This window comes from Podarcis bocagei, assembly GCF_964188305.1.
Source record: "Podarcis bocagei genome assembly, chromosome: 7".
Classification (NCBI taxonomy): Eukaryota; Metazoa; Chordata; class Lepidosauria; order Squamata; family Lacertidae; genus Podarcis; species Podarcis bocagei.
Window position 1 is genome coordinate 66,853,223 of NC_138132.1, and position 12,277 is coordinate 66,865,499.

Below are 12,277 nucleotides of genomic sequence, written 5' to 3' on the forward strand. Positions count from 1 at the left end.
AGGTTTATTTTATTGACGTTTATTTATTGCATTCATATCCCAGCTTTGTCTCCAAGGAGCTCAAGATGGCATAGATGGTTATCCCCTTCCTCATTTAAATCCTCACAACAGCCCTGTGAGGTAGGTTAGGCTGAGAGGCAGGGACTGGCCCAGGGTCACCCTTCATCATGGCTGAGCAGGGTTTTGAACTCTGTTCTCTCCCAGGTCCTAGGACCTCTCTGGAGGAAGACTGTTTAAGTACAATGGTACCTTGGTTCTCAAACTTAATCCGTTCCGGAAGTATGTTCCAAAACCAAAGCGTTCCAAAACCAAGGTGCACTTTCCCATAGAAAGTAATGCAAAATTACTTTCCAGACTTTTATTACATTCCAGACTTTTAAAACGAATCCCTAAAACAGCAGTTTAACATGAATTTTACTATCTAACGAGACCATTGGTCCGTAAAACGAAAGCAATAAACGATGTACTGCAGTCACATGACCAATCAATCAGTTGCTGAACTGGGTTCCACACAGTCACAAAAACAAACTAAAAAGAGCCGCAAAAACAAAAATGCAATATAAATAGCAAAAACAGACAGACTTCAGCGTAACACTCAAAATGGAAGTGTGGCACTCAAATCAGAAGCGTAACAGAGCACATTTGGCTTCCAAAAAAAGTCTGCAAACCAGAACACTTACTTCTGGGTTTGCAGTGTTTGGGTTCCAAGTTGTTTGAGTACCAAGGCACTTGAGAACCAAGGTGCCAGTGGTACTAATGGAATTCTAATAGTTTCAAAATGTGAATGGATGAGAGACCTTACCCATGCAGTACAGTGGTGAAAGGAGAGCAGAAAGTATAAGGCAATTACCGTATTTTTTGCTCTATAAGACTCACTTTTTCCCTCCTAAAAAGTAAGGGGAAATGTGTGTGCGTCTTATGGAGCGAATGCAGGCTGCGCAGCTATCCCAGAAGCCAGAACAGCAAGTGGGATCACTGCTTTCGCTGCACTGTGATCCCTCTTGGTGTTCTGGCTTCTGGGATTCAGAGTATTTTTTTTCTTGTTTTCCTCCTCCAAAAACTAGGTGCGTCTTGTGGTCTGGTGCGTCTTATAGAGCGAAAAATACGGTACTTGGATGGTATGCAACAGAGACGAGATCCAGATCACCTAAATTTCTATTTTACCAGTGCCATGTAATGGTGATGGTGGAGTCCCCACACCCTTTCTATAGTTTCTTCATGCCTTCCACTAAGGGAAAAGCAGACATATATATTTGATCCCGGATCTCTTTGGCCTTAGTCTAAGTTTGTTCCTAACTGAACCACCTTCTGCCTGTCCCCGGTTGTCTGCTGTGAAATGCAACTAGTTAGTAACACAAGCCTCTCCTGAGACATAAGTTATTTCTCTGTGTTTTGCAGGGGAATCCCTGCATGTAGAAAACTAGCAATTCAAAGGCTAGAACCCTGAATGCTTAGCTTTCAGCAGGCAGAGAGTTTTGTTTTGCCTAAACCTCTCTTCTTGAATCTGCAGTGCAGATACTACTGCAGAGGGAAGAGATGACTTTGCATGCAGAAAAACCCATAATTGCTAAGAAAGTGTGAATTTGCCTCACTCGAATATGCAGAAAGAAGCACTGGCTGGATTTGATCCCAAGGCCACATAGAGATGAGGGAGAAGTTCGCATCCGCCTCATTGGCCCTTCCTGAAATGACGCACCTACTGAAAGGATGTGCCCATTTTTCCGGATATGCACAAAGTCACAGTGCAGTTTTCCCAGTCATGCGAACAAAACAAAGATGCATATGCTGGGAGAGGGGGGAGTTGTGTGCACAAAAATTAATAGATTAGTGAAAGCTACACACAAAAATGCATTTTATGAGAGAAAATTGCTTTGCAGACATGTATGAAGAGAAACCTGCGCTCAAATGCTGATGAGGACATTGAAAATAAAACAAATCCCAAACTGATGTAGAAATGTGAAGAACTTAAGTTTTTTTTTGGGGGGGGGGGAGTTAGAGAGAAACTGAAATTGACCTGTTTGCCCATTCCTCCAAGGCTGTTGAGTCCACTAGCTCCTGCTGGTTTCTACTCCTACTGATCTGCTGTTCTCCAGCCCAGAGTGGATTGCCTGGAAAGAATTCCCTCCTGGATAGGAACATAGAACACTGCCTTCTACTAAGTTGATTTGTCAAGCTCAGTATTGCCTATTCTGGCTGAAAGGGCCTCTGCAGGCAGCCTTCTCCTGACCGGTGGCCCTACAGATATTTCTGAATTCCAATCAGTCCCTGCTGCGGTCTGGGATGAGGGGAAGTAGAGAACAACTTCTGGAGCAGGCACCGAATTGGGAGAATTTGGTTGGTGTTCTGAACTGCAGGCCCAAAGGACAGGCTTGTGGTTGGGTGCAGGGATACTAAAGAAGGATGACCAAAACACCATAGTGATCAGTTCTAGTGCTTTGTTAAAGGAAGGCATAGACTTACAGCAAATCAGCTTGCCGGGTCTCCCGGCATTAAGAGACATAGGATGGACCCCACAGCAAGGAGATGGGTTGTCTGTCCCAGGTCTGTAAAGCCTGGGAGACCTTGCTGGCAGACCCTCCAAGTGTCCCTATTTTCCAGGGACAGCCCCAGATTTACAAAGCTGTCCTGGTTTCTGATTTGATCCCAGAATGTCCCGCTTTTCCTTAGGATGCCCTTATTTTCATCAGAGAAATGCTGGAGGGTATGGGGTTATGCGACACCCCACCCCACCCCCAGCCAGTGAGATAAGTAACTATGCTACCTTTAGAAGACATCTGAAGGCAGCCCTGTATAGGGAACTTTAAAAAAAAATGTTTAATATTTTACAATGTTTTTATACATGTTGGAAGCCTCCCAGAGTGGCTGGGGTATACCATTAGGTCCAGTCATGGCCAACTCTGGGGTTGCAGCGCTCATCTCGCTCTATCGGCCGAGGGAGCCGGCGTACAGCTTCCGGGTCATGTGGCCACCATGACTAAGCCACTTCTGGCGAACCAGAGCAGCGCACGGAAATGCCATTTACCTTCCCACCGGAGCGGTACCTATTTATCTACTTGCACTGTGTGCTTTTGAACTGCTAGGTTGGCAGGAGCAGGGACTGAGCAATGGGAGCTCACCCCGTTGCGGGGATTCGAACCACCGACATTCTGATCAGCAAGCCCAAGGCTCTGTGGTTTAACCCACAGGGCCACCCTAATTAGGGTGTCCCTAATTTCATCAGAGAAATGTTGGAGGGTCTGTGATGGTTTTGGACTCCTTCTTTGGTAGCCCTGCACCCAACCACAAGCCTTCCTTTGGGCCTGCGTTTCAGAACAGTTACCCATGTGAGAAAAGGATGCTGGACTAGGATGGGCCGGATCCAGCAGAGCTCTTCTTCCATCCAGGGTTCCAGACAGGAGCCTTTCCCAGGGAAGCTGGACTCTTCAGTGTGCCAAGCATGTCCTCTGTCGCTTCCCTGGAAATGCTCTGTAAGAGTAGCCTCTCTCCCCCGTCCCAGTCCCTCCAAGCAACACTGGCCTCGGCTGCCCTCTGGACTTGCAACTTTACCAGCCAATCTTGGCTCTGTACCTGAATCCAGCCATAGCCTCGCACGACCTCCAGTTCCTACACACGTATAAGCCCCTTTATCCTCTCAGCAGTAAATCTCCCAGGAATTTAGGTCCCACCTCTGTGTGGGGGCTGAGCGCTAAACCCCCTCGTGCTCGCTGGGCTCTTCCACCTAAGCGGCTTGCCCTGGTGGGATTCCTGATCCATCTCCATCTTCTGCTCTTTTGCTGTGGTCCTATTACCACAATCCCTGACCCCACTGTCAAAATTGTTCTCCGATCTCATCTTAACTGGTCTCTTACTCTTTCTTCACATCCACCCATGCCAAAAAACCAAACACCCTGTACTACTGTAGAGGATCTGCTGTTCTCAGAGAATCATGTTGTTTTAAGGCAGCTAAGAAATGACAACTTGTAGTGTCGGGAGGGAAAAAGCTTGGGTGTGATTCCTGCTCTCTAGAAAGCTACATCACTCCCTCCCACTTACACACACATATCCCAATTCACCCTAGACCTCCTGACAATCCGCACTCACCTTCCACTGGCTATTGAGGGCTGAACAACACTACACCAGCACAGAATATTGCCCAAAAAGGCTGAGAAACTAGGTGGGATTTTTAAGGGGGAAAGGGCATTTGGAACGAGTCTCAGTCCGTAAAGGACTTGGGGCCCAGGCCCAGAACTAAGAGTAGGGGTGGGGATTTGTATGTAAAAGCCTAATTCGCCCTTTCTGAAACACAGACATTCTTTGAAATTCTCACTTCTCTGAATTTTGCAATGCGTTTCTCCAGCCAAGTAATGTGTGAAAAATTGCACATGCTAGGGTAGGTTATATAACAATGCATAGCTAGATAGAGAAAAGAACTTTTAAAAATGCATGGTATTGGGATGAATTACTTCTCCAAAATGTGTATATTAGGCCAAGTTGTACACAAACAAATTGTATATTAGGAGGAATTCGCACTAAAATGTTCATGAGTTTTCATGAGGCTTAAACGGGGGCGGGTGAATCACAAACTGACTGAACTTCAGATTAGAAAAAATGAGAAACTAAGAGAAACCAAAATTTGCCTATCCTGACCTGTGACACAAATTTGCATAACATTTGCCTATGCTGATTTATATGTGCAGATGCAAATTTTGTCCAAGTTTTAGAGGGGTGCCTGCCTTGTAGACAAAGGATTTTATTTTATTTTTTAAAAGCTTTCTAAAAGAAGAAGGACCAAGGGTTCCCTTGGGTACCATCTAGAGGGAATATTTCTTTCATTGACTAGCCCAGGCTTCCTCAAACTCAGCCCTCCAGCTGTTTTTTTGGCCTACAAATCCCATGATCCCTAGCTAGCACGACCAGTGGTCAGGGATGATGGGAATTGTAGTCTCAAAACATCTAGAGGGCCAAGGTTGAGGAAGCCTGGACTAGCCATACCCACAGAATGGAACCAAATCTGTCACTTTTTAAGAGAGCATAGAATTCCATAGTCACCTGCACCTGCCCCAGTCAAATGGAGTGCAAAGCCTCCAAATATTTTTTAAAACAAAAACAACAGAGGGTTTACAAGACTGGGAGGTGGAGGTGTGGATAAGCAGTCGATGTTTCAGGCAGTGTGCTGACCATAGATCAGCTCACATCCTTAACAGCAAATTCAGCCTGATTCCTTCCATTTGTTGGAGCAAAAACTGATGTTTTTTCTACAGGGACGTCTAATGCTTTCTGGTGGTTCTCTCACTGTGGGAAAGCATGCAAAGGCAGGGTTACCTGGCTGGCCGATTCCCCACTGTGAAATCTTCCTGGAAAGGCTGCCATGCCTACAGCAGCGCCCCCCCCCCAAAAAAGGGGGAAGTTGCTCTGACCATCTTATCCCAGAGAAATTATTTCAGTGTGCAAACCCCTTTGCAAATAAGGTCCGTGCACAAAGTTCCAGCAGCAAGGAGGTTTTGCTGTGTGGAGAGATGGGCAAAAACCCCTGTCTAGATCCTTCTTGAACTTTCCCCCACCTACCTCCTTTCTGAGATTCCTTTCCAGTTCTGGTGGCCCTGAGTTTAGCCACAAATGTGCCAGAATGCGGGAAGTGTTGGCATTGGGGCAGAGAAGTCCAAGGCACAGCTAACACATTCCAGATATCTGGTGGAACTTGGCAGAGTTCTGTCCTAAGGCGTCTCTACTTAATTGCACCAAAGTGAAGGGACGTCCAATGGCATCTCCAAAGCAGCAGCAAGGCATAAAATTCCCTTTCCCAGCTTGAGATGGTTTTCTGAGTGCGGGGGTCTTTGTATGTGTTATGCTTTCACCTTTCTTCTTTGCTACCTAGTAGAGAGGTTAACAGCCAGATTTGTTCTGCAGCCTCAAGAGAGCTTCCTAATCAACATAAAAGTTGATCAAAACAAATGGATCTTCAGTGCTTTTTCTACCCCGACCCACAAGCCCATTCCATGGTTTCTGTAGCAGATATTCAAGGGGAGAGGGTCTGCATGCTGTAGTTAAGTAAGTCTATCTCCCTGTTGGGTGCCAGATATCAGCACCCAGAACAGATATCCATTGGAGAATGGTTGGAAAGGGGTTCACCTTTTTTCCCATTGCCATAAAGGCAGTCCTTATGTCCTGCTGCCCCCACCAATTCCTGCTTTCCCCTGTAAGTGCTCCAGGACAAATTCAGCTTCCATGTCCCCTTCCTCCTTTCTGGGGCCACAAAGCTCTTCCGGCCAGACTTGGAGCTGTGGAACGGATGCACCTGCCTTCTCTGCTCTCTCTCTCTCTCTGGCCTCCGTTTCCCTTTCTTCCAGCCCTTCTCGCAGGCTTGAGCAGAAGGAAAACCCTCAGCTGCTTCTTTTGCCTTGCAGGAGCGAGAGGAAGAGGCTCGACTGGCCACCATGCCCGCCTGGCGGAGGGATATCCTGCGCAAGAAGATGGAGGAGGAAAGGTGAGCGCAGGCTCCGGGGGGAGGAAATGCAGCTCAAGGGATGCTGTCGGCAAAGGGCATCCTTTATTGATTGCAAATGTATGCCGCCTTTTCCTCCAAGGGGCTCAAGGTGGCACACAAGGTTCTCCCCTTCCCCATTTAATCCCCACAACAACCCTGTGAGGTAGGCTAGCCTGAGAGGCAGGGACTGCACCCCACCCTCAAGTCACCCAAGTGAGCTTCGTGGCTGAGTGGGGATTCGAACCCTGGTCTCTCCCAGCTCCTAGTAGTTCACCACTCTAACCGCAGCACTGAGCTAACAGCTCAGGAGTACCAATAGAGGCTGCAACCTGGCTGGACTTGCAAAATGGGAGTCAAAGATCATATCCTATATGGGCTGTTGTTAAGGTAAAGGTCCAGTCGTGACCGACTCTGGGGTTGTGGCACTCATCTCGCTTTAGTGGCCGAGGGACCTGGCGTATAGCTTCCGGGTCATGTGGCCAGCATGACTAAGCTGCTTCTGGCGAACCAGAGCAGTGCACGGAAACTCCATTTACCTTCCCGCCGGAGCGGTACCTATTTATCTACTTCCACTTTGATGTGCTTTCGAGCTGCTAGGTTGGCAGGAGCAGGGACCGAGCAACGGGAGCTCACCCTGTCGCGGGGATTCAAACCACCGACCTTCTGATCAGCAAGTCCTCGGCTCTGTGGTTTAACCCACAGTGCCACCCGCGTTCCCTTTATGGAATTGGTGCTAAATTATATCATGCCGTATTTTCAGCATGGGGCGGTTTAGCCACATTTTGGAGACGGTAGGTGGGGAAAGACAACAGGAGGGGAAGGTAGCAAGCCAGGCAAGGCCAATCCTTCCTGCAGCTTCTCACTGGCCCTATTTGTTTTTATTTATTATCCATACTGTGGGTGGAAAAAGAGAAAAGTTGGAGACGTGGGACAATAGATGGCAGCAGGCAGGTTCTCAGCCATTGGAAGGGGGTGAATTCTGTACATGCCTCTGGCATATTAACGACAACACTGCTGTGGTTTCTCTTAAAAGTGGAACAAGCCAAAAATGAAGAGATTCATCCATGCTTGTTTTTGAGTAGATGCTTATAGTATTACTCTTATAAATTTGGGATCTAACGGGTACGTTTTCTTCTTCCTTTTCTTCTGCAGAGAGCAAAAGCGGTGAGTCATTACTTTCGTGACCGGTTCGGAAGGGTGGCGGCTTAAGGATTGGTGAAAAAGAGGGCTCAGATTTATTTTCTTTTTCTTTTTAAAAATTATCAAAACTATTCAACATACAATATAATAAAAAAATGAACTAATTGAACTAATCTAAATAAGCAACAACAACAAGTAGAAGAAAGAAAAGAGAAAGGGGGCAATAAAATAAAATAAAATACCCTCTCCCAAAGGTAGACCTTAACCCTTGTCTCACACAAATAGGGGGGCAGACCCTCCCAGCTCCCACTTGGGAGCTTCCCTTTCTCCCCCCCCCCAGCCTCCCTCCCTGGGATATCTTCCCTTCCCTGCCTCTCACACAGGGCCTTTCACCTACCAACCATCCCTGTGAATACCCTCATTAACCCGGAGAAGAGGACATCAGAAAATAAAACAAAAGCAAAAGCATGGGAGATAAAAGAGGAAAAAAATGGGGGGAGGGCAGGAAGAAAAAGATCACAAAAAATAAAGAGAGAGAGAGAGAGGTGACAAGGAGGACTTGTGGTTCTTCGTCTTTCAATTATGTATATTAAGGTTATTCAAAGTATCCAGATGTATTCCAAGATAATAGCCAGCTGTTCCTCGTTCTGCTAGGCGATGTTTCCCCAAACTTCATCCCCAGACACCCCCAGTTTCATTCATTCTTCTTTCCACACAAAAAGTCCAAAAAGGGGCTCTCCAGTTCTTATTATTGCTCAGTGTCAAGAATGGTCTTCCCACAGTCTGGTATGTCGACTTTATCTAAAATAACAATTGAACACCCATTATTAGGATAATAAGCCATAGTTACTCACTTGTTCTGTATTCATTAACTTTGGGGTCTCTTGATATCCAGAAACTGGCAATTCAGAAGCATTACTGCCCTCTGTTCATGGAACCAGAGGATAGCCATCATGGCTAGCAGCCATTGGTCGCCTTCTTCCATGAGCTTGCCCACTCCCCTTTTAAAGCCATCCAGGTTGGTGGCTGTCACTGCTTCCTGTGGGAGGGAGTTCCGCAGTTCACCTACATGCTGAATGAACAGGTATTTTAGCTTTGGTGCCTCCCAAGCCTTTGGTAACCAGCTGAGCCTCCCCTCCCTTTTCCTTCCCAACAGAAAAGAGGAAGAAAAGCTGCGGCGAGAGGAGGAAGAGAAGGAGAAAGAGCAGTCAGAAAAGCTAAGGACTCTTGGGTATGATGAATCCAAATTGGCGCCTTGGCAAAGGCAGATCATCCTCAAAAAAGGAGACATAGCGAAGCACTAGGACCCGGGCGTCCTTCAATCTGCCCACCTGCCTGGTTCCACTGTGCTTGGAGATGCTTCCATCCTGTAGATCTCAGACCCTGTGAGCTGTTTGAGAGGAGGAGAAGGAGGAGGAGGAGGGATGTTCCTGCCCACCCCTGCCCCACTTCCTGTTTCTGGGCTTCTCTCTCCTCTCAGCAAAACCACACACACACCTCCTTTACCTATGCCATCTCTCTCCAATTGCTCGTTCCCCCGATTCTTCTTATTCATTTTGTGCCCGTTTTCAGACCAGCCCCACCCCCACCCCCTCAATGTGAGGACAGGCATAACATTCTTTAGTTTTGCTGGAAGGGATGTGAAACTGTACCCTAAAATATAATGTACTGTTTTCTGTCCTGGAATGAAAAGAAAGAAAGAAAGAAAAAACCAGAACGCCCATGTACCAGTTTTCAGTGTGTCGGGAAGCACCAGGGATGAGCACTGACTGGCTAGCACCTGGGATTTCACCAACCCTGAGAAAAGTTTTGCAACTTGTTAGTATTTCTGAATTGAATTAATGTTCACAATGCCTTGTTAAGAAGCATTTGAAGCAGGGAAGTGGGTGACGTACTGAAAGGTGGGGAAGGGTGTGCATAAATTCACTTGTGTGTAAGTCAAGTTGAAGCTGATGTCACACCTTGGGGGAGTGGGAAAACTGGCTGTCCGGAGTGTTATGTCTGTCTCCACCCTAAGGCTAAGTTGAATATGAAATCTAGCCACATGGCAACCTTAGCAACTTACAACACCCTCCACCCCCACTTGGCTGGTATGATATCAACTGCTTAATGTCCAAATGTCCATCTGTGCAATAAAATAATTTCTCCAGATTCGTCCTTTGCTGCTGTCTTGGCTAACCCAAGAGGGTTGGACTAGATGACCCTCTTAGTCCCTTAACTTCTATTCCGAAAGTGGGCAAGACTGAACAAGGTTCTTCATCATCCCGTCAAGCTCTTTGACCTCTCGCTCTTAACTTGCAGAAGTAAAGGAATAACCACTGAAAAAATGGATCGAGAGATTCTGCAAGCTTGCTGCATTTGCACAGTTTAAACAGGTTGCAGAATCTGGTGTTCCTTGATGCAGAAACCAGATGAAGAATGTTTTAAAGCTCTGTGTATCCTGTGCATGTTTACTTGGAAGGCATTCCCATTGTCTTTATGAGTACTTATTTTATTGGCAAAGGAGAGGGTGTTGCTTTTTTTGCAAAACAGCGCTCAGGCCCCCTTCTCCAGGATAGATGGGCCACAGCCCTCTTTTTATGTCTGACGTCACCCTTTCTCTGCCAAGATTATCTGTCTGCTGCAGACTGACTGGGGTAGCTTAAAGCATCATGGAGAGCAGCGTTCCTCAAGCACCCTGCCCTTTTCATAATAGAACCTTGTAGACAAAAGGTTCTGCTGGTGCACATTTTATTTTGCAAAGGGAAAAGGGCATTTCTAAATAAAAGGGTTACAGTTTGAAATGTACATCTCAGTAATTTGGATGAGTTGAAGCAAGAAGTTCCTTTAGCTGCCATATTTTCATTAAAAGCACAGCTGCTCCAGCAGCGCTCTGTAGATTTTCTTCAAACTCTTCTTTTCCATATGGCTTTGGGTCCTGTCCACCTTCGAGGCCTCTGAAGGTTGGGGATTCTTTTGATCCCAGAATGTTGACCTTATCAGCTGTTAAAAAGCAAGTCCCTCTTCGAGCTGGTCTTTCCTTCGTTTTTTTTCTCGCTTTTGACCTCTCCCTCAGGATGGAATCGCTTCTACACAGACTCCCTTCTGCTTTCACTGATACAACTGCAAGAACATTTTTATGCCATCCTGGTTGCTGAAGGGTGGCAATTAAGAGGGAGTGGACTGGGTAGATGTGTGTGCATATATGAACCAGCCAGAATTCCTCCCCATGCCCCTGTTGTGTGACTCACTTTGCCTCCACTGAATTCAATGGGACCTAGGATAACTAACCTTCTCCGGATCAGCCATCAAGGGCCTATGAACCACACACAAAACAGGCAACTGTTATTCTGGACACAGAAGTAATATTTAATAACGTAGAGTGTATCATTTCTTTTTTTACTTTATTTCCTGAAACTGAAATAATGATGCCATGGTGGAAAGGGTTTTTGAACAGAGGGAGAATGGAAGGGAGTCGTAGGTGGAGGTGTGGAGCTTTTTTTTATTATTTAACAAAATGTATATACCGCTCAATTGTTCAAAACAAAACTCTAAGCCCAGGAAGTTTAGCATTCAACCAGCACCCAACTCCAGTGTTTGCTTTGAAGGAGTGGCCATGGCAGAGAGCGCGAGAGCTGGTAGTCTCTAGTTCAAATTTGAATGACAATATTCACAACTCAGCTTGAGTGCCCCGTTGCTGCAACCAGCAGGGAATTCTGAAAATGGCCTTGGAAATGTAGCACCAGAAAAATGGCAGAGAACTGGATGTTTCATAAATAGCAATACTGCAGCATCCTGGATTTGGATGACGGCCCTCGAATCCCAATTCGCTGCTCGAGACCGGAAATTTGAAAGCTGGAGGGTCCCCAACAGCTAGCTGTCTATTCTCTTCTTTCTATGCATAAAAACACAGGAAGCCAAACCTTTGGGTCCGCCTAGCTGATGGGCAGGAGTGTCTCCAGCAAGGGTCTTCCCAAAAGCCCCTAGAGATGGCAGGAACGGCACCTGAGGGGGCCCCCCCATGCAAAATATGTGCTTGAGGGTTTACTACCAGGGCATCTGGTGTGTACAAGTTGCTGGACTAGATGGGCCATTGGCCTCATCCTGAAGGCTGTACTAAAGTTCTTATGCTGAGCTCCCTCTGGCCTACAGACACATTATTTAGTCTGCAGGTAGACCACCAATTCTCTTGACAACCCTTATGAACATCACCTGAGGTCCTTTTCTGTGGGCTGGCTCAGAGAGAGTTTTAAGGCATGGCAGTGAAGAACAGGGCCTTTTCTGTGGTGACCCCCCCACCTGCAGAATTCTTTCCCAAGTGAGCTCTGCCTGGTGCCGACACTGACATTTTCTTAGAACCTGATTAAGCCCTCATCTTCACTCGGGCATTTGATAGGATTTGGTGCATGATTAAAATAGATTGCAAGACGCCTGGAGATTGCCCTGTGTTTGGCCACTTAACAAATTAAAAAACAGTGAAAGCCAATCAAATTGCAGACTTCCTGGTGTGGGAAAACTAGGAGCTCCTGGGACCATCACGTGTATCTTTCCAGGGCTCAATCAGGTTCAGAATCACGAGCCCCTGGTTGTTAAAGTGCGTTAGAATTGACATAGTGAAAACACATAAATACATTTTTCAAAACAGGCTCCTGGCACTCTTGCCAGCCATTGGGTGACCTCCTGTGAGGTCACAGA

At 46.6% G+C, this 12,277-nt stretch overlaps 1 protein-coding gene across 1 annotated transcript in view; it reads left to right on the forward strand.

Annotated features, from left to right (window-relative positions):
* Positions 1-9,754, forward strand: part of ESPN (espin) — a 111,840-nt gene extending 102,086 nt beyond the window's left edge. Inside the window, exons 12-14 of the mRNA XM_081201486.1 lie at positions 6,384-6,463; positions 7,616-7,627; positions 8,760-9,754. Coding sequence (XP_081057612.1) covers positions 6,384-6,463; positions 7,616-7,627; positions 8,760-8,907 — 240 coding nt within the window. The 3' untranslated portion in view covers positions 8,908-9,754. The remainder of the gene's footprint in view (positions 1-6,383; positions 6,464-7,615; positions 7,628-8,759) is intronic.
* The last annotated feature ends 2,523 nt before the right edge of the window (positions 9,755-12,277 follow it).